The 21,881-nt window shown below is 54.3% G+C and overlaps 1 protein-coding gene across 2 annotated transcripts; it reads right to left on the bottom strand.

The window, feature by feature from the left end:
- Positions 1 to 1,991: 1,991 nt before the first annotated feature.
- fcgbp (Fc gamma binding protein) lies at positions 1,992 to 21,653 on the bottom strand. 2 transcript variants are annotated; one of them, XM_088620832.1, is made up of 21 exons: positions 21,543 to 21,653; positions 20,589 to 20,639; positions 17,895 to 19,130; positions 16,997 to 17,337; positions 16,038 to 16,617; positions 14,810 to 15,408; positions 13,817 to 14,384; positions 13,078 to 13,676; positions 12,117 to 12,690; positions 11,571 to 11,770; positions 11,161 to 11,302; positions 10,477 to 10,808; positions 9,611 to 10,187; positions 8,816 to 9,414; positions 7,632 to 8,202; positions 6,937 to 7,532; positions 5,752 to 6,328; positions 4,799 to 4,998; positions 3,739 to 4,119; positions 3,214 to 3,500; positions 1,992 to 2,198 (listed from the first exon to the last, which is right to left on the bottom strand). In XM_088620832.1, exons 2-21 carry the CDS (start codon positions 20,635 to 20,637, stop codon positions 2,189 to 2,191), a joined length of 9,018 nt encoding a protein of 3,005 aa, XP_088476958.1. In that variant the 5' UTR covers positions 20,638 to 20,639; positions 21,543 to 21,653; the 3' UTR covers positions 1,992 to 2,188. The 2 variants fall into 2 exon arrangements, with proteins under 2 accessions (XP_088476958.1, XP_088476959.1); XM_088620833.1 differs by lacking the exon at positions 21,543 to 21,653 and adding an exon at positions 21,431 to 21,455.
- Positions 21,654 to 21,881: the final 228 nt, after the last annotated feature.

Genomic DNA, 21,881 nt, shown 5'->3' with positions numbered 1-21,881 from the left:
AGGACACCAGTCCATCACAGGACACACACACTCACACACCCGGGACAGGACACCAGTCCATCACAGGACACACACACTCACACACCCGGGACGGGACACCAGTCCATCACAGGACACACTCACTCACACACCCGGGACGGGACACCAGTCCATCACAGGACACACACACTCACACACCCGGGACGGGACACCAGTCCATCACAGGACACACACAGACACACTCACTCACACCAGGGCCAGTCTTCTCAGAAGCAATTAACCCACCAGCATGTCTTTGGACTGTGGGAGGAAACTGGAGGAGCACAAAGCCATACAAACACAGAGAGAACATGCCAACTCCTCACAGATAGAACCCCTGGAACAGAGCCCAGGGCCCCAGCGCTGCCAGCAGCAATGCGGACTAACCGCTGTGTGAGCAGCTCCAATTGATCGACCAGGGAAAGTATTTTTTCTTTGAGATAAAGTGATGTTAAATAAAAGTTAGAAGTGAACTGCAGAACTGGGCTGGGCGAGGGAGGCCGAGCTCGTGCTCAGCCTGGAACTGTCCCGCGACCCGTCCCCAGGGCACGAGGCGGCGAATCGAGTCGTTTTAATCTGCTGCTGGCCTGCGGTCCGCCACGTGCAGCCCTATATAAAACCCTCTGAAAGAAGAAGGTCGGTTTAGAGCAAAAAAAACCCAAGAAGAGTTCTGAAAGTGACCTTGGTCGCCGTCGCTTCCTGCTGCTCTGATAAAACGCGTCTTCTGCTTTTTGAAAAGGCTCAGCCGCAAGCGTTTCTTTTTTTATTGTGATGAAAGCAGTCAAATAGAAATGAAACAACGATCTCTCGTCATACAGTAGGGCACTTGACGGTGTCTGCGGCGCGATCAGGGCTCGTGGTCGTTAAACGTGAAAACGTGATTCGACGGCTGTAGTACGGAAAACATCCGTTCATGCGACAGCGGGTCAGTGAAAACAATCAGTCGGCTGGGGAGCCCTCTACAGCGTGCAAATTAATATCTTTCGTTAAAATGTAGAACCTCTACAATGCTCCACGATCAGAAAATCTAATAACACGAAGGTGTCACTTTAATTCTGTTATTCGTTTTGACTTAACTAAAGCGCTTCCAGTTTTATTCTTTAATACTGGAAGACGCTGCAGAAACAGAAGCGTCCATTTCATCTGGGCACATCTGAATTTAAACCGACTATGGGTCTCGGAAGTCTCGCGTGGCTCGGTTAATTCACAGCCCAGTCCAAACCGCGGGAATCCGCAGCACGCTGGGCCTCCGGGACTGAGAAATCTTTATTCTTAAAAAATACCGCAGTAAAACAAGTGGGCTTCTGATCTTCTTACCATTTAATTGTCGGAGACCCCGGTCTGTGTATTTCGATAAATCTTTCGTTTGGTTTCCAGTCGGATCAGTCTCTGTAATCCTGTTCTGCAGGGAGTCCACTCAGCTCTGCGCTCGATAGAATAATTCAGCCCTGAACAGACCTGATAACAGGTTTAGTCTGAACTCTTCGCGTTCAGTCTCTGCACATACAGGAGGGCTGCCTTTTTAACTGTTCGGTTTCTTTAGTAACTTAAAATCCAGAACTTCTCAGAACAGAAAGAATCCTTGCAACGCCTCTAATCAAGTGACTTCAATTAAGGTTCAATTAAGGATTTAATTCAAGAGCTCAGCTGCAGTGAAAACCAGGTCTGGATCTCCCAGGACCTGTATTAGGAACCCTTGAATTAAAGTTATCCTGCAGCACAGGGGGCCATTCCTGGTCCCGGAGTGCCAGTGTGTTTGCAGGTGTTCCAACTGAGCTGTTAAATTGGTCAGTTAAGACAATATACAGGTCGTTACAAGATCAGCAGGACAGAAACCCTGGGCTGGCTCTCAAGGAGCAGGACTGGGGAACTCTGCTGTGGAGCGACTGGACACAACTCAAACCGATTGGAAATTTACCCGAGTGAAGACAGAGACTTTACCACGCAATATTTACGAAGAATTAAAAACAACCTTTTATTTTATTTTTGCATATATTTTATTTTATATTTTAAATGTCTGAAGAGAAAAAAAAATGTATACCAGAAGGAGCATTTAACAAACAATTAAACAAACTTGTTTACAAGAAACTTGATTGAGTAAACCCACGAGAAAAAAAAAACCCCGACATTCCACATCTGACTAATTCTTTAGGGAAGCTGCTCCGGGATCTCACAGGCCACTGCAAAAAAAAAAAAAGACAAAAGTATTTTAAATGTATTAGTTTTTCAGGGTTCCAACAGTGCTAGCTATGGTATAAATTGCTCATGCGATTTTGTGTCTCATGTGGTCTTGCCGGTTGTGATTTTTCACAAGCCGCGTTCCTTCACCTTTAATAAAACATCTGTTCAGGAACGGCTCACAGGGAGGACTCAGCGCGTGCTCGCGAGTGACGAATCGCGACCGAAATAACATTGATCTTCCCGGAAAAGCGGCTTCACAAGCCTCGCGCAGGACGGGTGCAATGACACAGGGAGACGGAACACTCCGAAACGAAATTCCCTACCACGGGGTTTTAACGGAGCCCTTCCCCGATCCGGACAGACGTTGTAACCAGTTCAGTGCCACACCGGACACGTGGATTCCCTCCGAAATGCGCATGCGCCCCGTAAGCCCTCCTTCCGCTCCCCGGGGACGCGTGAGGTCTGCTCATGCGCAGACGCGGGCCTGTCTGTTGTGAGCGCGGTGTCTGTGGCCGCCGGTTGCGATGGCGGTATATTCATTTTCCAATGGCAGGTGTACAAAAACAGAAATTCGGGGACCGCGTGCTTATTTCTGCCCTCTCTCGGTAAGACAGGATTAAAACGAGCGGTTTGTGCATGTTAACAGCGGTCTCTGACTGTGTTTAACGCACTTGCTAAGGATTGAACTACCGTTAAATATTTTACCGCCACCATATCTTTAGATATGAAGCACGAAACCACGCAGACAGGGCTGTGTGCTAACGTCAGGGTCCGCAGTCTATGAAGGGCGAGGCACATGAGTCTCACACCAGACGCACTTGGCATTAACCCCACCCCCCGATGTGCTCTGTGCTGCAGGGGGTTCTCCACAGTTGCCGTATCAGTACAACGGTGTGTTCAATTTCTGTTCCCGCTGGTTGCCGTGGTGAGCAATGGAGACGACCCCTCCGCAGCGGGCTTGTGGTGACCCATGATCCCCTGCTCCGGCGAGGCGGGGCGCGGCGCGGGCCTCACCAGCCGGAGAAGTCCTTGGCCCTCCAGGAGTCGATGATCTCCGACACGCTGACGGAGATCTTGCCGCCGGCCGTGACCATGTCGTCTTTGCCGTCGCCGTTGAAGTTGCCGCAGGCCCCGCACGTGCGTCCGGCCAGGTGGGCGCTGACGGCGACCGTCACCTCCTGCGTCACGCTGTAGGAGACGCGCACGGCCGACTTCTTCTCGATGATCACCAGCTTGTCGGAGATGTGGATGGAGAGCTCGTTCTTCAGCTTCTGCGGCAGCGCCACTTGCTTGCCGTTCACCTGCGGCGAGAGAGAGGAAGAGCGGCGTTTTCGGGACACGTTTCCTAGCTGCCCGCTTCTCGGTGTAGCGAAACGTGTTACTTTTTAGGGTTAAACCTCACTGGCAGGGATCAGGCAAGCCTCTTGCAAAAATCAGTCGACTGGATCTCCGTGCCTGACCTGCGTTCCGAGCAGCCCCCTGAATTCCTGAGCCGTGTCACGCTCCCAGCAGTCCTCATTCCCATGCTCCCCTGCTCACCCAGGTCTGGTGCTCGTTGTTGACGGCGATCACGGTGTCGTCGAAGAAGGCGTACACGGTCACAGCGGCCGCCAGGCTGCCCTTCACGCACAGCCGCACGTCCACAACCACGCGGAACCACTCCGCCGAGCCGCGGTCGCAGAGGGCGGCGATCTCGAAGGCCCCGCCGCTGGCGATCTTGCCCTCCATGGCGTCGAAGGACTTGAGGTGGGCCCCCGGCTTCACCGTGCAGCTGCCCTCCTGCTTGTGGCACCCACGCACGCCCTCCCGGACGATGCACTGCTCCCCGGAGGCACACTGCATCTTCTCGCAGACCACCCCACCCGTGGGCTGGCACGTGCACTTCTGAGAGCAGCCCTTCGTGACCACTGACTGCCCCACCTGTCGGAGGCCAGAGACCAGCAATCAGCAGTGGTTCCCTGCTTTCGTATAGCGCCTTTCATCCTTTCATTTCTTTCACAGTATTAAAGTGTAAAAAGTATGTAATACTATAGTAGTTTGAACAGCCCCACCTGAGAGATGCACAGCAGACGTGCTGCACCAGTGGCTCTGCCTTCACAGCAACCAGCAGGAGGCAAGAGGAACTGCTGCAGCAGGTGTTGTATGGGGAAGCATTTAAGGTGAAGGACTGTACAGCCCAGTGTGGAGTTTAGCCCGGACACTGGGGCTAACTTTTACAAAGCCCTGGGGTCTTTAATAACAAGATTAAATCAGCATCTCCTACAGCACTGTGTCTCCAGTCATCATGCTGGAGCAAGGGAATTGAAGTTCGGATCCAGAGTGACACTTCTGGTCCACCAAACCACTTACAGCTGAAAGCTTTGGGGTTTTTCTGATCAGGCTACGAGGCTGTAAAGGTACTGATGGTATAGCTGAGCCACAAACCAGCAGGTTTTATCGGTCACCCACAATGCATCAATACAGACTTGCGATCACTTCAGTATCTGTCCAGGTCTGTTAGCTCGGCAGTGGACATCCTGTCCCTCCGGGGGACTGCAGGTGGGGAGCCCCCTGGAAACCACGGCCTGCGGGCGCTGGCCGTCCTGGGCCGTTCTCTCACCTGGAGGTAAGCGCCGTCGTAGACGCAGCCGCAGGCCTCCACGGAGACGCACCGGTCGCCGTCGGCCATGAAGCCCTGGTCGCACTCGCAGCCCTCGAAGCAGCGGCTGCTGCAGGGCGTCCTGCTGACCAGGCTGGCACAGGCGGAGCTGCAGGTGTCGGCGCACAGCTCGTAGTGGCTGTTGGCCGGGCAGGTAGCCGCTGTCCGGGGACAGAACAGAGCGCAGTCAGTCAGGGACGAGGAACCAAATAAAAACACAGAAGGGCTCTATTTGCTGTGGAGTTCTGTCCCTTTTATTGCAAGGGGCATTTCTCAACTACAGAGTGCTTCCATATTCAATTGAGCACCTAATCCTTGGACCATCATCTGCATCAGGCCATGCACAAGCCATCAGAACGAGATACTGGTCCACAGTCATCTCTCTGCCAAGAAGCAGGACATTTTACTGTGGAAAATCTCATGATAGGAGCAGTTTGGAATACAGGAAGAGTTAATCTCCTGGCTTGTGATGTTCTCATGAGACATCTAAAGCTCTAAATGGTATAACTCCAGATGACCTATGACCTCTCTTCACAAAGCCCACTTTCCCTAGGCTCTGGGTTGTTTTGGGTGTGTAACCCAAAATAAATCCTACAGACATTGAGCTGAGTTTGGACTGAGACTCATCTGTAAGGGACCACAACAAGCCTGTAAATCAAAGCTAAAAGCCTAACTTTCTATATTGTCTTTCAGTTTTGTTTTATTGCTGTTACTGTACCTGTATCTTTTATTTACTTTACTTGTAATAACACAGTCTGCCTTGTTGCTGTTTGTCCTCTAAGTAAAACCCTCATTATCATACACTGAACAGAATCAAAGCTGGGGGCAGCTGACAGGTGCAGCTGGTGCAGGCGAACTCAAGCCACGGGACTGCGGTGGTCCCCCGTGGTGCATGCTGGGACGCCTGGACTTACGGCAGAAGGTTTTGGTCCTCCAGGGTTTGACGTCCGCGCCGGCTAGCTGGCAGGCGGCCACGTAGGCCTGGATGGTCTTGCAGAGGGTGCCCTTGTCCCCGTTGAGGGCGCACACGTCAAACACGCACTGCTGGAAGTAGAGCTCCGGGTCCACCTTGCCGTGGCAGGCCTGGAAGGGCCCGTGGGCAGACCTGATCAGCCCGCAGGCATCCTCCTGCCCGTAGAGCGCCTCGTCGGCCCGCTCGCACACGTGGCACCGGTCACCGCAGCCCTCGCTGCACTGCCCGGCCCCTCCCCCCATGCCCACCCTCCAGGCCTTGCCGAAGGCGTCCACGCTGGCGGCCGGCGCGCCGCTAGGCAGCAGGAGGTCGTCCTTGCCGTCGCTGTTGTAGTTACCACACAGGCCGCACATCTTGCCCCGGTAGGTGGAGGGCACGGTGACCCTGACGTAGAACATGGAGTCGTAGAACACCTGCAGGCCGAAGTCCGTCCGGAGGACGATGTTGCCGCCCTGCTGGCTGACCGTGATCTTGCCCCCATCCAGGAAGAGGGGCAGGTTGTACCTCACGTCGTTCACCTGCCGGCACAAGACAAGGAGAGATCCCAGAATTAGCAGGCGAAGGAATTTCCCAATGCAAATCCATTCTGTTCGTGTCAGACTTGGCGAATTCTGCACCCGACTCGCTCCTTTTACCTTCTCCTTGCAGCATTTACCTTCCTGGCATTGCTGACCCCAGCCAAGGGAACAAGCTTGCGTGACTCAGTACCCTCTGCTGGTGCGAGAACTGCATCATAGATTTCTTTACAGCTCAACCATACTGATATTCCACATCACTTACATCAAACAACCACACATCTCAATGCATTGCAGCCCCATGTGCCAACTTCACTAACTGCAACTGTGTGGAAATTCTGAGCAACATTCACCATGAAGTAGCCTTTAGATGAACTGGTCATCACGTGGGAGGCTGGTTTCTTGCTGCTTCATGTCCTGTTTATAAACGACATGTATTTAACTTTTGTAAAGACCGTTCATGTGTGATCTCGCACCAAGAGTATGCTTGCATGTTTGAGACGGCAGCTCGGAAAGACCGGGGCGGATCTATTTGCTCTGCAAGGGGAGTCCCGCTCGGATTCCTCTGTGGAACGGAAGTGGGGCGCGAGGCTGGCGGCAGTCATACTCACCAGGACAAACCAGCGCATGCCCTCGCTCATGGCGATGACGTAGTCGTAGACGATGACCGCCACCGTCATCGTGACCGCCACGTTCTGGTTCCCGTACTTGACGTTCTCCTGCTCAACGGCGAACCCCACCAGCTGGCCGCTGCTGTCGCAGGACTTGGCCAGGGTGTAGGTGCAGGTGCCCTGGAAGTTGAAGCGGTGCCCGTCGAAGGAGACATAGTGGGGGTCCCCGTAGGCCACGCAGCTGCCCTCCCCCACGGGGTGGCAGCCACGCACCCCGTCCACCACCTTGCACTCCTCCTGGGCGCCGCAGGAGAACTTGGTGCAGGAGACGGCCCCGTTCTCGCCGCACTTGCACCGCTCGTTGCAGTGGCCCTTGGGATAGAACACCTGGCACTTCCTGTAGTACCGGCCGCCGTAGGCGCAGCCGCACTCCGCCAGCGGCACGCACTCCTCGCCGCTGAGCAGGAAGCCGTTGTCGCAATGGCAGCCCTCCCTGCAGGGCTGGCGGCACCCCTCGGGCGCGGACAGGCCGTGGCAGGTGGCGGGGCAGCCCGTGGCGCAGAGCTCGTAGTGGCTGTTGCGTGGGCAGGTGGCGGCTGCAGGGAGGAGCGAGACACGGTGATTCGCCTACGGTCCCGACAGGAAGAGCCTCGCTCCCAGCTCCGGGAGGGTTGGGAACGGACAGGAAGACTTACGGCAGAAGCTGCTGCTCCTCCAGGGCTGGATGGGGACCCGGGCGTCCTGGCAGGCGGCGGCGTAGGCGGCCACGGCGTCGCACACGACGGAGGGACGGCCCTTGTAGTGGCAGGCGTCGTACACGCAGCTCTCCATGAAGCGGGCGGGGTCGATGCGGGCGTGGCACTGCCGGAAGGGCCCGTTCTTGTTGACGATGGCGCCGCAGTAGCGCTCGGCCCGGTAGGCGTCCTTCTGGGAGTCGGAACAGACCTTGCACCAGGGCCCCGAGCAGTCCGAGGAGCAGCCCGGCACCTCGCCCACCTTCCAGCTGTCGCCGAAGGTCTGCACATTGGGAGCGCTCCGGCCGTCGGGCATCTTGGAGTCGTCGGCCGGGTTGTTGTTGTAGTTGCCGCACAGGCCGCACACGGCCCCCTTGTAGGTGCTGGGCAGGGTGACGGTGACCACGTTGCTCCAGTCGAACTGCACCTTCATGCCGAAGTCTGTCTGCACCACAGCCCATGCGCCGCTTTTGTACATCACCACCTTGTTATCGTCGTAGTAGAAGGGCAAGGAGATGAGCTCGCCGTTCACCTGGGGTCGGGGGCAGAGGGACAATCATATATGCAAGACCTGCCAGCAACATTTTACAGCCCTCACAGGTGTAAAGGTACAGTTACTTGCGCTGTGTCCAGTGTCAAAGGAACTACCTGGTGCTGTGAGGTGATTTGGACACTTCTTTATATAGAAGGTCGTGGGACTGTGAAACAAGCTGCCCGGCCATGTTGCTGAAACCTATGACCCGGCTTCTTTCAAGAAACGGCAAGATAATTTCCTCCAATCAGGCAAACAGCTTAATGAGATCCTGGGAACAATTAGCTACTGAGCAACCAAATGAGCTGAATGGTGTTCTCCAGCAGGTAACTGTACTTATAATGTAAGTCCTTATGAAATTCTAATCCACGCTTCAGAAAGCATGTAAACATATTATACTTCTGCCTGGCCCGGGAGATCCAGACGATCTTCAGGCTGTTTACTAGAGAGATCTTAACTACTGCTCATTTTCTGAATCAGTTACTGAATTTAGATCTGTGGTCTAAACTGCAAAAGTTTTAAGCTTCTGGTAAGCTGAAGCTCCATGGTATCAGAATCATGTGTCACAACGCTAAAAGCCTTGCCCACCCACATATTCATGTCCCACACCTACCAGGACTTTGTTGGGGTAGTTGATGCTGATGACGATGGTGAGGTTGAAGACTTCGATGGCCACGACTTTGGTATAGGCCACAGTCCTACTCCCGCGGTGATTGTTCTGCACGTTGACCTTGAAGGGGACCAGGCTGGGGTCCTTGGAGCAGAGCCCCACGAACTGGTAGATACAGGTGCCCTGGAAAGTGAAGTCATGTCCATCGAAGGAGTAGTAGTGGGGGTCGCCGGCGGCCATGCAGGTGGAGTAGGTCAGCGGGTGGCAGCCGCGGACGCCGTCCACCAGGGAGCACTCCTCGCTGGCCTTACAGCTGGCCTCCTTGCACACCACCATCCGCAGGGCGGGGTCGCACTCGCACAGCTTGTGGCAGCCCTCGTCCGCCCAGAAGCGCTCGTAGGGTCGGTAGTGGCGGCCCTGGTAGGAGCACCCGCAGGTGCTCGCCAGCACGCACTTGCCCGCACTCAGGACGAAGCCTGGGTCGCACTCGCAGGTCTCCACACAGGTCCCGTTGCACGTGGGGCGGCTATCGGGGTACGGGCAGGACACGGGGCAGGGGCTGGCGCAGGGCTCATAGTGGCTCAGCGGCTGGCAGTTCATGGCTGAAACGAGATGATCGGTGAGACGTGGGCATTTGCAAAATGTGCTGTGTTTCCGCTGAGCAAAACAAAAATAAGCGCTGCTACACAGCCAGGGCAGAATTGACTAAACAGGGATCAGAAACTTCCTCTTTGTGGTACTGTGCCAAGATCAGGTGACGCCTCATGTTGCTGACTAGATCTGAATGGCTGTACTTACGGCATCCCGTCTGCTTCCTCCAGTCCTTCAGAATGATGCCCTCGCGACGGCACATGTTGGCGTAGGAGGTCAGCGCCTGGCACAGCATCTTCTTGTCTCCCTGGTTCTGACACATGTCGTAGACGCAGCTGTCCATGAAGGCCCGGGGGTCCACCTTGACGTGGCACTGCTGGAACAGCCCGTCCACCTTCTTGGTGAGGGCGCCGCAGTAGGCCTCGGTCTCGTACAGCTTCACGACGTTGCCGTCGCAGGTGGGGCAGTCCTTCTGGCAGGAGTCCCAGCAGAAGGCGTCCTGCTTGTCCTGCACCCGCCAGGCCTTGGCCCAGTCGATCACGGAGGACACCGCCGTGCCGTCGGGCGTCCTCATCTCGTCGTTGCCGTTCCCGTTGAAGTTGCCGCACAGCCCGCACACGCTGTCGTAGTAACTGCTGGGCAGCTGGATGACCAGGTGCCAGTTCCAGTCGTAAGAGACGGTCAGGCCAAAGTCTGTCTGCAGGACGGCCATGATGCCACTCTGATACACATTCAGCTGACCCCCATCGATGATCACGGGCAGGTTGACCAGCTCGTCGTTGACCTGAGGGCAGGGACACGACCATATTGCTTATTGATGATGGACCCCTCCTCATTCCTAGAGCAGCCTTCCAGATCATCGGCAGTGTCGGCGTTTGTTGTGTCCTCTAGTCATAACATCTCACTAACCGACAAGCAAAAGAGCAAGGCAAGGGATTTGAAATGGGAAAGATTTCAGAGGGGGGGCTCACTGCTTATTAATCTGAGCTTTTAGGCAAAGGCTTTCTGACGCACAGGTGTGGCTTTGTGTTTGTGTACACAAGTAGGCAGAGCTCCGTGGAGGCGGGGCTTACCATCACCCGCCCATACTGCTGCTTCAGCATGGTCACTTTGTAGCCGTACACGAAGACCACCACCTCCCGCACGTAGGAGACCACGGTGCTGCCGCGGTTGTCGTTCTGCTCCTCGATGGAGAAGGGCACCAGGCCGGCGGCGTTTTTGCCGCAGGTCTTGGAGATGATGTAGGTGCAGGTGCCCTGGAAGTCGTAGTTGTAGCCATCGAAGGTGTGGTAGTGGGGGTCACCCCAGGCCCAGCAGGTGCCTGTGTACTGGGGTACGCACACTGCCTGTCCCTTCTCCACTCGGCAGGTCTCCTTCACACGGCAGTTGGCGTCTTTGCAAGGATCTATGGGATGCACAAAAAGTGAGCAACCCCCAATCCCTTGTCACCTTCTGTACCATAATCTTGTTAACCACATGGATAGACATGTATGTCCCATAAGAATACAATATTTTGTGTTCAAGAGTACTACAAGTTTTACAGCTATTTACAGCTAAAGCAAGGATTCACAGTATCAGAAGCAAGAAACTAAAACATGAGTAGAATTTAGGGTTTATTAGCCTTGTCTAATCTACATCTTGCTTTTCTGATTTTGGTCACACTGCCATTAAAGGAGAATTTGTAGGATGTGGAAGCTAGTATTCTTAGAGCCCTTGACTTCCAAGTTGTGAGTTTGGGAGGAATGAGGGCAGCTTGCCTGTGTTAAAGCAGGCCTTGATTCCGTTTCTGATCAGGCACTGGGTTCCAGCTGGGCAGGAGTGGGCCTCACACACCAGGCCATCTATAGCATTGCAGGTGCATTTCTGCTGACACTCGTCCTCGTAGACCACCTCTCCTGGCTGAGAGAGAGAGAAACTGGCTTGTATTTTCATCACCATCATTGTTACTCAACGCAACAAAATCCGCATAGAAAGCACTCAAATATCAGAGGTGCGATGAGATATTCCCCAGGAACTGATACAACATTTTAAAATGCGTGTCATTCAGTTACAATATGAAGAAATTTGCAGACAAAATAAAACCCCCCTCAATAACCATTACGTGAAACAAGTGAACCACTGAGCTACATGGGTCCTGCCACCCCCCATAAACCCCAATGTATCACACCTTGTAGTAGCGTCCATGATCGTAGCAGCCACACTGATCCATCGGGACGCAGCCCTCCCCGTCGAAGAAGAAGCCGGCGTCGCAGGCACAGCCCTCAGCGCAGGTAGTGGGGCACTTGGTGATGTCAGAGAGCCCAGCGCAGGCCACAGAGCAGGAGTCGGCGCAGATTTCGTAGTGGCTATTAGCGGCACAGGACAAGGCTGCAAAAAGGGAAGGGAAAAACAAAGGGTCAGAGGAAACCGCTGACGGGGCTGCAATGAGCTTCAGGGGAGCACAGGTGAAAGTAACAGATTTCTGCCTCAGGGAGAAGGGTGCAAGTTCAAGGGGAGGGTACATTCAAAACCTTGGAAGCTGCTTTCTGGAACCTCTATTGTTCCCCTGAAATTAGCCATCGGCTCATTTACTTAAACCAGGACCGTATGTGTATCCTTTGAAATACATCTCCATCTGCAAAACAGCACTCGGCCAAGAGTAAAGATTTGCCACACGGGGTCTGTGCTCAAACACGTGGCCTTCTCCCCCCCTGTGTTTCCCGGAGAAACTTACGACAGAAGGATGGCGTCCTCCAGCTCTTGATGTCCACGCCGATGGACTGGCAGGCGGTGACGTAGGCCGCGATGCTGTTGCACAGCACGTTGATGTCCCCCTCAGACATGCAGAGGTCGTAGATGCAGTTGCTGAAATAGACATCGGGGTGGACCTTGGCGTAGCACTGGGCGAAGGGGCCGTTGGGTTCAGTGAGGATGCCGCAGTAGCCGCGCTTCTCGAAGACAGCCTGCCTCTTGGCTTCGCAGACCGGGCAGGTGTTGCCGCTGCAGGCGTCGTCACACAGCACACCCGGGACGGCCACCTTCCAGGCCGATCCAAACGCCTTGATGTCGGGGGTCAGCTGCCCGCTGGGGAGGAGGAAGTCGTCCTTCTGGTTCCCGTTAAAGTTGCCGCACAGGCCGCACATCTTGTCGCGGTAGCTGCCGGGGACCCTGACAGTGACGTGGTAGACGAGGTCGTAGGTCACTCTCAGGCCGAAGCTGGTGTCGATGATCACGTTGATGCCGTGCTGGAACGCTCGCACCGCGTGGTTGTTCAGGCTGATGGGCAGGTTGTTCCACACCCCGTTCACCTGTCAAGAAAGTGTAACATTTAACACTGATGGACAAACACACAACTAATCCAGGCACACATCCCATCACTTTGGTAAAAGCCTCTCCTTGTGTAGCTGCTCGCTGGAAACATCTCATTCTCGCAAGCACAACTAATATAACATCTCATTATCGGTCGACAACTCCCAAAGCTCCTGGAACAAATCCAAGCAGTACTGTACTGACATCAGAGCTCCAGAGAACATAATTCACTTCCTGTGGCACTATGAGGACAGCTTGAGTCTTGCTGCTGCTTTTTCCCTTGCAATGTTCGGCTGCAATGTGCTAAAACCCTTGGAAGCTTCCTTGTGCGCCCTCATTGGGAAAATAAACAAACAACACGAAGAGGTAACTAAGGGGAACTGTACCATGATCTGTCCTTTCACGCCCGCCTTCAGGATCAGGGTGTTGCCATCGATCTCCACGGCAACCAGCTTGGTGACAGCCACCTTGCCGTTGCCCCACTTCTCGTTCTCCACGTCCACGGAGAAGGGGGCGAGGCGGGTGCCCTCCAGCCCGCAGGCCTTGGCCAGCGTGTAGGTGCAGGTCCCCTGGAAGTCGAACCGCTTCCCGTCAAAGGAGACGTAGTGGGGGTCCCCCGAGGCCGAGCAGGTGCCCTCGCCGACGGCGTGGCACTTCCGGACGCCGTCCTCCAGCTTGCACTCCTCGTGGGGGCCGCAGGAGAACTTGGCGCACTCCACGCGGCCGTCCGGCTGGCACCGGCACTCGCTCTGGCACCTGCCGTCGGGGTAGAAGACCTGGCCGGTCTTGTAGTACCGGCCGCTGTAGAGGCAGCCGCACCCGGCGAGGGGCACGCACTGGTCCCCGCTGAGGATGAAGCCGTCGCTGCAGGCGCAGCCCTCCTTGCACAGGGCCTGGCAGCCGGCGGGAGGGGCGAGACTGTAGCAGGTGGCCGGGCATCCGCTGGCGCATACTTCGTAGTGGCTGTTAGCGGGGCATTTGGCGTCTGGCGGAACAGGTAGAGACAAAACCGTTCACGCTCCTCATTTGAAGCAGTGCTTACAGCCCTGAACTGGAAGGCTTCCTCAAGCCAGCCTTGAGCTCCCTGCAAGAGCACGTCGACCCAAGGGACGGTGCGCAACTCACCACAGAATTTCTCCGATCTCCAGGGATAGACCTTGGCTCCTTTCTCCTGGCAGGCGGCGGTGTAGCTGGTGATGGCCTGGCACAGCACCGTCTTGCTCCCCTTGTAGAGGCAGACGTCGTAGACGCAGTCCTGGAAGTAGCCGCTGGGGTCCACCTTGGCGTGGCAGTCGCGGAAGGGCCCCTTGGGGTCCCGCAGGAGGCCGCAGAACTTGTCAGTCTCGTACTGCTGCTTCTGGTTGACGTCGCAGTCGGGGCAGGTGCCCTTGCAGCCGTGCACGCAGCCCGGGATGTCCACCACCTGCCAGCTCTGCCCGAACTCGGAGGCGCTGCTGGCGAGTCGCCCGTTCTTCATCTGCAGGTCATCCTGCTGCTTGTTGTTGTAGTTGCCGCACAGGCCGCACACGGCTCCGGCGTACGTGCTGGGGAGGGTGACGGTGACCACGCTGTTCCAGTCGAAGGCCACCTGCAGCCCGAAGTTGGTCTTGACCACAGCGAACCAACCACTCCTGTACACCACCACCTTACCGCCGTCCAGGAACGCTGGGAGGTTGGTCAGTTCGTTGTTCACCTGCAGGGACAGACCGAACAGACTCCGTCACACTGAGCCAAGTGTCTTTAGCCCAATGGCCTCCTCTCGGTTGTAACCTGTCTTCTGTTCTGACAAAGGAAACAAAAGTCCTTGCTACCTGTAGACCACTGTCAGCTTATCATAGAAAGACAATACTCTGAAATATGTTCTGTTAGTGACACGCTTACAGAAACTACTCAACGCACACTGCCCTGCAATACTTTCAAGCTGCCGGATGCTTAATTATTCTGCTGACATTACTGATTACTGATGTCTAATGAGCTAGTTGTGCAAAACGTTGAACTACCAAGACCAGATGGCAGGGAAGCAGGGTGGGCACTCACACAGACGGATGCTTGAACAGCGCAGCACAGCGCAACAGGAATAGGAAAAGGGAATCGGAGCCCCTGATGGTTGTAACTCACCTCAATCAAGCCCTGGAACTCCCTGCTGATGATGATGCTCATTCCATAGACCTTCACCTCCACCAGCTTGGTGTAGGAGACCACCCTGTTGCCCCGGAAGTTGTTCTGCACCAGCACCTCGAAGGGCACTAGGCTGGGGTTCTTGGAGCAGACGCCCACCAGCTGGTAGACGCAGGTGCCCTGGAAGTTGTAGCGGTGCCCGTCGAAGGTCAGGTAGTGGGGGTCCCCGGCGGCCGTGCACGTGCTGTAGGTGACGGGGTAACAGCCCCTCACCCCGTCCACCACCTGGCACTGCTCCCCGGAGCGGCAGCCCTCCTCCCTGCACTCCACCGTGCTGCTGGCTGGGTTGCAGTAGCAGCGCCTGCGGCAGCTGTCATCGGCCCAGACGGTCTCCCCCGCCGGGATGTGGCGGCCCTCGTAGGTGCAGCCACAGCGAGCCTGGGGCACACACTGACCCCTGCTCAGCACGAAGCCTGGATTGCAGGTGCAGGTCTCCACGCAGGGGGCGCTGCACTTGGAGGGCGCGTCAGGGCTGCCGCAGGTGGCGGGGCAGGCGGAGCCACACAGCTCGTAGTGGCTGTTCTCTGGGCACCTGGCAGCTGGGAGCGAGAGAGAGGGCATGCATCATAGGCACACAGTCTCACTGTCCTTCTGCGATCCAACCACTTCATTCTGTCTGTCAGTCTAGTTGGCCTTAACGTCGATCATCAACTATATGAGCACTTAAGTAATTGACTAATTAAGTATACGTGCAGACGTGTTTTTCTGCGGGTGCTCTATATGACTGTGAGGTGGGGTGGAGGATGGCTTCTATCAAGAAACAGCTGGACAACGGCCTCAGAACAATTAGCTACTTAGCGCCTCAATGGGCAGCACTAGCAGCAAAGCAATTAATTAATTAACCATGTAAGCTGGCTGGTGTGTTTCTGTTCTTGTGTGGGATGGGGGAGTAGAGAATTTGTTTTGCGGGGGTCTGGGATGTTGCTCTTAGTTACACACTATGGGGGTCTGGAACAAGGTACCCAGCCATGCTGTTGAAGCCGACACCTCTGTGTTCTTCACAGAATGGCTGGGCCAGATCTTTGGACCAATAGCAACTGGGCGCCTCAACGGGTTCAACTCTCCTTTGTGACCTGCCTTCTGTCCTTGGGAACTTCCTGCACCAGAAGATCCAAGCATCCAGCCATGTGTCCCCCCCTCCCCTTACCGGCACGCGCACCGTACTTACGGCACTTTGCAAGGGTTCTCCAGTCGTACACCACAATGCCCGCGCGCTGGCAGACCTCGGCATAGACCTCCAGCACACGGCAGAGGTAGTGGTGGTAGCCGTCGGCCATGCAGACGTCGAAGACGCAGTTGTCCAGGTAGATCTTGGGGTCGATGACGGAGTGGCAGAGGCGGAAGGGCCCGTCGACGATGCGGGTGAGCAGCCCGCAGAACAGCTCGCCCTCCCAGCGCTTGATGAAGCTGTGCTCGCAGCGCCGGCACTGCCCGTTGCAGTCGTCCCAGCACAGGCCGTCACCCGCTGCGCCGCTGGCCCGCCAGCTCCTGCCGAGGGCCACCGCGTCGGGCGCCTGGGAGCCGCTGGGCGTGGCGAAGTCGTCGTCCTGCCGGCCGTTGAAGTTGCCGCACAGGCCACAGAGCTTGCCCGCAAGGCTACCGGGCACCGTCACCACCAGGTAGTGCTCCCAGTCGTACCGCACCGTCAGGCCAAAGTCGGTGTTGATGATAACAGAACGTCCACTCTGGGAGATGGTGAGCTTCCCGTTGTCGAGGATCATGGGAACATAGCCAATCCTGTAGTTGACCTTGAGGGGAGAGGGAAGGAAATGTGTCATGTTTTAGCACCTTCCCACTCCGAGACAAAGCCATCAAGCCTCTGTCAGTAACCAATTCATGAACATTCTGAAATTTAGCTGAATTTAGTTCATTTCCTAGCTGGGTGAGATCCACCGATCAGGACAGGAGCTAGTTCTTTACAGAAGGGGTGGTGGGTGTAGAGGATCAAGCTACACACCCATCTCTGGATGAGATCCTCAGATCAATAAGCTTTTAACCGAAAGGGATATTTGAGCTGAATGACTTCCTCTCATTGGTGACCTTCCTGTCCTTAAGAATCGATTATACTAACGGTGGGTGTCCAGAGGGCTAGAGGTTAGCTGTGCCGAAAACAAAGGCTTGCCTTACCCGAACCAGGCCGATCTCAGAGCGCACCACGGTGATAGCGTAACCATACACCTTGACAGTGACCATGGCCACGTAGGAGACACTCATGCTCCCCCGGTTCTCGTTCTTGGCCTCCACCTCGAAGGCAGGCAGGCCATCGTCACTGCGGCAGTTCTTGGTGATGATGTAGGTGCAGGTGCCCATGAAGTCGAAGGTGCGCCCGTCGAAGGTGCGGTAGTGGGGGTCACCCATGGCCGAGCAGGTGCCCGTCTTGACAGACTGCTGCACACAGCTGGGGAAACCGCCACTCATCACGCACTGCTCTCCCGTGCTGCACGTCACACTGCTGCAGTCCATGGCCACTGGGGGGCGACAAAGAGAAGAGCAACAGAGAGCGACGTCAAGTGGCCAGGAAAATCAGGAAGAAGACCAAGCAAAGAGTGCTGATCCAGGGTTCACAGTCTTCTCTATGGTGTCTCAGCTGCAGGTCACTCTTTCTTAAAGAGGAATCGATTTGCACAGAGAAATCCATCCATCCATTTTCTAAACACTTCAGGGTCATTGGGGAGCTAGTCTATCCTGGCAAGAAGGGGGCACAAGGCAGAGTCACCCTGAACAGGACACCAGTCCATCACAGGACACACACTCACACACCCTGGACAGGACACCAGTCCATCACAAACACACTCACACACCCTGGACAGGACACCAGTCCATAACAGGACACACACTCATACACCCTGGACAGGACACCAGTCCATCACAAACACACTAACACACCCTGGACAGGACACCAGTCCATAACAGGACACACACTCACACACCCTGGACAGGACACCAGTCCATCACAAACACACTCACACAAGGGCCAATTTTAGATCAGGCAAATGATGGATGTCAACATGGCGGATGTTCCTACCTTGCTGGCTGCAGGGTGCGGGAGCTCCATACCCATTCATCTGGGCGATGCCCACGCTGTAGAGGCCGAAGGGGGAGCTGGGATGGGCGGCAGTATGCCGGCCAGCCCCAGCAGGGAAGGCCACCTCGCCCCAGGAGTACTGTGTGCCCGCGATTGCCCTCCAGGGGACGTCACGGGTCACGGGGTTGCCGTCGAACTTCAGCCCCGGCAGGTCGTTGGTGCGGACGAGAAAGATGGCCACGTTCTTGAAGTCGGCCTGCCCGTCGAGGGTGTAGGCGGTGCAGAACCGGTCGGTGGGCACAATCGTCATCAGGAAGGGGTCGAACATGGTGCCATCTTCGAAGTAGGCGCCGTTAGCCTGGAACAGGACCTGGATGCCCTGGTTGGATGTGATGGAGAGAGGGAATGGCGCGCGGATCTGGAACTCGTAGATGTCCCCGCGGTTGAGGTCGACTGTCTCCTTCGCGTTGCCTGCCTGCACGGTGACTTGGGTGGGCTGGGAGGCCTGGATGTAAACGCTGTCGAACCGGTTCTGGAAGGACAGCGGAGGCACGATGAAGCTCCTGCCCCAGCGGCTGACCGGCGTCAGCTGCTCGTATACATGATTGCACCTGGTGAACCTCCAGGTGCAGGAGTGCCCGCTGAAGACGGCCACAGGGAGCTTGGAGACGACCCGCGAGCCGGACAGGTCGTACCAGCTCTGCAGCTGCACGCTCTCGAAAGGGCCGAGGTTGATGGTGAGCTTGGTGCCGGGGAAGTACAGCTGGCCCTGGAATCTCACAGGCGCCCGGAGGTAGACGTCGATGCTGTTGGGCTCCTTGTAGTTGGCGACGGCGAGCTCCTTGTAGGTGCCCAGGGGCGAGATGGGAGAGGTGAAGATATAGTACTCTGTGCCCCAGTCGGTCACGGGGTAGATCACGGCTGTGTCGGCAGTCAGGTACTTGTAGTTGAGTGACACCACCGTGACGTCTTTGCTGGCCTCGATCAGGACGGTGTTCGAAGTCTTCTGGCTGCCATACACCTCAACGCTGTTGGGTAGCTGGAAGGTCACCCCTTGCCCGGCCCCTAGGGTGCGCTCCTGGATGTACCCCAGCTTCGCCACGCTGACTTTGACCTTGGTGTCGGGGTGGAAGGCTGACACCTGGATCTGCATGCGCGGGTTGCCGTAGTTCTGCTCGTAGTTCTGCATGAAGACTGTGGCAAACTCCTTCCCCCCAGGAGTGGCCCAGCAGATCCCTGGGAAAGAAAAGCTGTTTGAGGAAGCGTCAAGCCAGATCCCATGTCACCTCCGATTCCGAGGATCACACCACTAACCGGTTTCTGATCCCTGCCCTTCCAGTTCAGGATGGGGAACAGGGAATAGCCCCAAAATGTCAATCAAAAATTAAAATCTTAAACCTCTCCACCTGCCATCTATCGGAAACCCATGATGATGCTGGATCCAAGCATCACCCAATCACTCACACTAACTGCCCAGCGAAGGAGTCAGATGTGACCCACCGACAGCTAGAACTGTTGCTGTGGATTTGAGTTGCTTTGGAAACCAAATCAATCACAAGTGAGGGATTGTGACAAGGTTTTCAATCAAGTCTGGCTGGGCTGGGACACCATTCCAAGAGGTCCCTGTCCCAGAGGACCCCCAGCCCATATTAAACACAACCCAACAGAAGTGCGTAGCTCTTCTAGATCAGCGGTTTCCAAACTGTGGTCTGTGATTCTGCTACAGGGGGTCCACAGGACAGAAAAGCATGATGTAGAATCTGATTTAGAATCATCTTCCCAACCTGAAATCTTGTCTCTATAGTCAGAGAAACAGCATAGATGTTAAGTTACTAAGTATATACAAAAGTTCACAGACACACACTGGGTATGGGTGTGTCTGATATAGTGTCACTCCCACCTGTGTCTATTCACTAGTCAGTGCTGTTAACTGCCTGTAATCTGAGAGGCTTGGTACAGTTCTGTGTGCTGAAGGTGTTGGAAATAGGACAGATCAAACAAATAAATTAAATGACAGTCTAAAAAACAAGCAGATCAATTAAGTCATCAATTTGCTCTTAAGCTTTAGGGCTCAGTTGGAATGAAAACCAGCAGACAGTGCTCCTCCAGGACTGGGGCTGGGATTCACCAGGATAGACACCCAGTGTTCCTCCAGGACTGGGGCTGGGATTCACTGGGATTGACACCCAGTGTTCCTCCAGGACTGGGGCTGGGATTCACTGGGATTGACACCCAGTGTTCCTCCAGGACTGGGGCTGGGATTCACTGGGATTGACACCCAGTGTTCCTCCAGGACTGGCGCTGGGATTCACCAGGATAGAGACACAGTGCTCCTCCAGGACTGGCGCTGGGATTCACCAGGATAGAGACACAGTGCTCCTCCAGGACTAGGGCTGGAAACCACTACTGTAATGATGCTCTGTTTTGAAGTAGACTAACTTTCTCCAATACTGCTTAGTGGGCTTTGACTTTATTCGAGCAGCATAACCAGACAGTTAATTGCTTCATTAATTGCTCTTTCACAGATTCATTTTGCAAACCAGTACCCGCTGGGTCCAGGTCCAGTGGGGAGAGTCCAGTTCAGCTCAAGATGCCAGAGGTCTCTGTGTAAGACGTTCTGTGCTCTGCGATCGCGGAGGGAGAGGGAGGGGAGGGGGCAGGAGTGAATTCTCTGGCTGGGAAATGGTCACTTACCGCTGAGCAGGAGGGTGGCTAATCCTGGCAGTAGGTGTGTGGTCCCCATGGCTGCTGACAAAACAGACACCGTTATCCACACAGACTCCACCCCTGCGTTTCTCTGGGGTGCATTTTATATGGAGTTATAATGAGCAATTTTCTGTTTGCACCTCTTAAAACTCCCCTGGCTCAAGGCATCGGCTGAATCATTTGTTCATCTCAGAGATTAGATTTTTTTTTCTTCAATATTTTCTCTACAAATCACTTCATTACAAATTAGTTCAGACAGTAAATCCACATCTAAGAAAAGAAAATAATGTTTTGTCCGATCCAAACCTTATTATTAACAGTTTAATTTTGTGTGTTTTAGTTCATTATTTAAACTCCATATCGGACAAATATATAAAACTGGTTAAATATAGGACAAATGAAAATTAATATTCTTATATACATATTTATGTTTTTACAGGACATATCCAGTGCACTATGTACATTTGATCATAATAACTAAATCTAATGAAATGTATCCTTATACATTTAAAATGTACAAAGTCTCCAGGAATGAGACTTTGCATAAACATTATTCCTAAAAATAATTGACTAAACCTCAGCAAATGTATCTATTGAATGCATTAATGTATTATATACAGAAAAAATGAAGAAGCAGCAGAAAATCTTTCCCCAAATAATGCCACATTTTATAAATGGGAGAAATAAAATATTGCTGACATAAATAATTTTCAGTTTTCCTCTTTTAACTCCCATTTGATATGGTAAAATAAAAAATTAACTAAACCAATGCATATTTCTGATAGAAGAGCCTACAATTTGGTGACAGAACACATTTTAAATATTCTGACCTTTCGATAAGCAAGTGGCATGCGATAATATAAGTGTAGAGCCCTGTGCACGATCAGCAGTAGTATTGTAGTGCTCTGACGGAGCACCTGGATTCTGGGATTCTGGACTCACCTGAACAGGACCGCTGGCTTGATGGAAGATCACGACATCCTCTTTAAATAGTTTGGGATGCAGACCTGGTATCCAATCAGTGAAGGTCTGGCCACTGCATTCCCCGATCTGTGGGTGGGTAGCGCACTCAAACACACACACGCACACCCTCTATCCAAGAACATCAAGGGTGTGCCATCTCTACAAGAAAGACCTATAATATGGAATCACAGGGAGGGCACCATAGCCTAGTGTTCTAAACAAACTCTGATTCAACTGTGTACTTAACTGGAATAATCACCTTTCTTACAGGTGGCTATATGATGTATAGGTTTCCTAACTCTGCATTCTTCTCATATT

Source organism: Lepisosteus platostomus, chromosome 26 (genome assembly GCF_059453375.1).
Source record: "Lepisosteus platostomus isolate fLepPlt1 chromosome 26, fLepPlt1.hap1, whole genome shotgun sequence".
Lineage (NCBI taxonomy): Eukaryota > Metazoa > Chordata > Actinopteri > Semionotiformes > Lepisosteidae > Lepisosteus > Lepisosteus platostomus.
The sequence above is the reverse complement of the archived record's forward strand: the minus strand, read 5'-3'. Positions and strand labels throughout refer to the sequence as shown.

Coding starts and splice junctions, on each gene's coding strand:
- fcgbp (XM_088620832.1), bottom strand. CDS start 20,637: ATGGGGACCACACACCTACTGCCAGGATTAGCCACCCTCCTGCTCAGC. Junction 14,385..14,809: donor AGTTCCAGGGCTTGATTGAG/GTGAGTTACAAC, acceptor CTGTCCCTGCAG/GTGAACAACGAACTGACCAA. Junction 9,415..9,610: donor GAGGAAGCAGACGGGATGCC/GTAAGTACAGCC, acceptor ATCTCGTTTCAG/CCATGAACTGCCAGCCGCTG.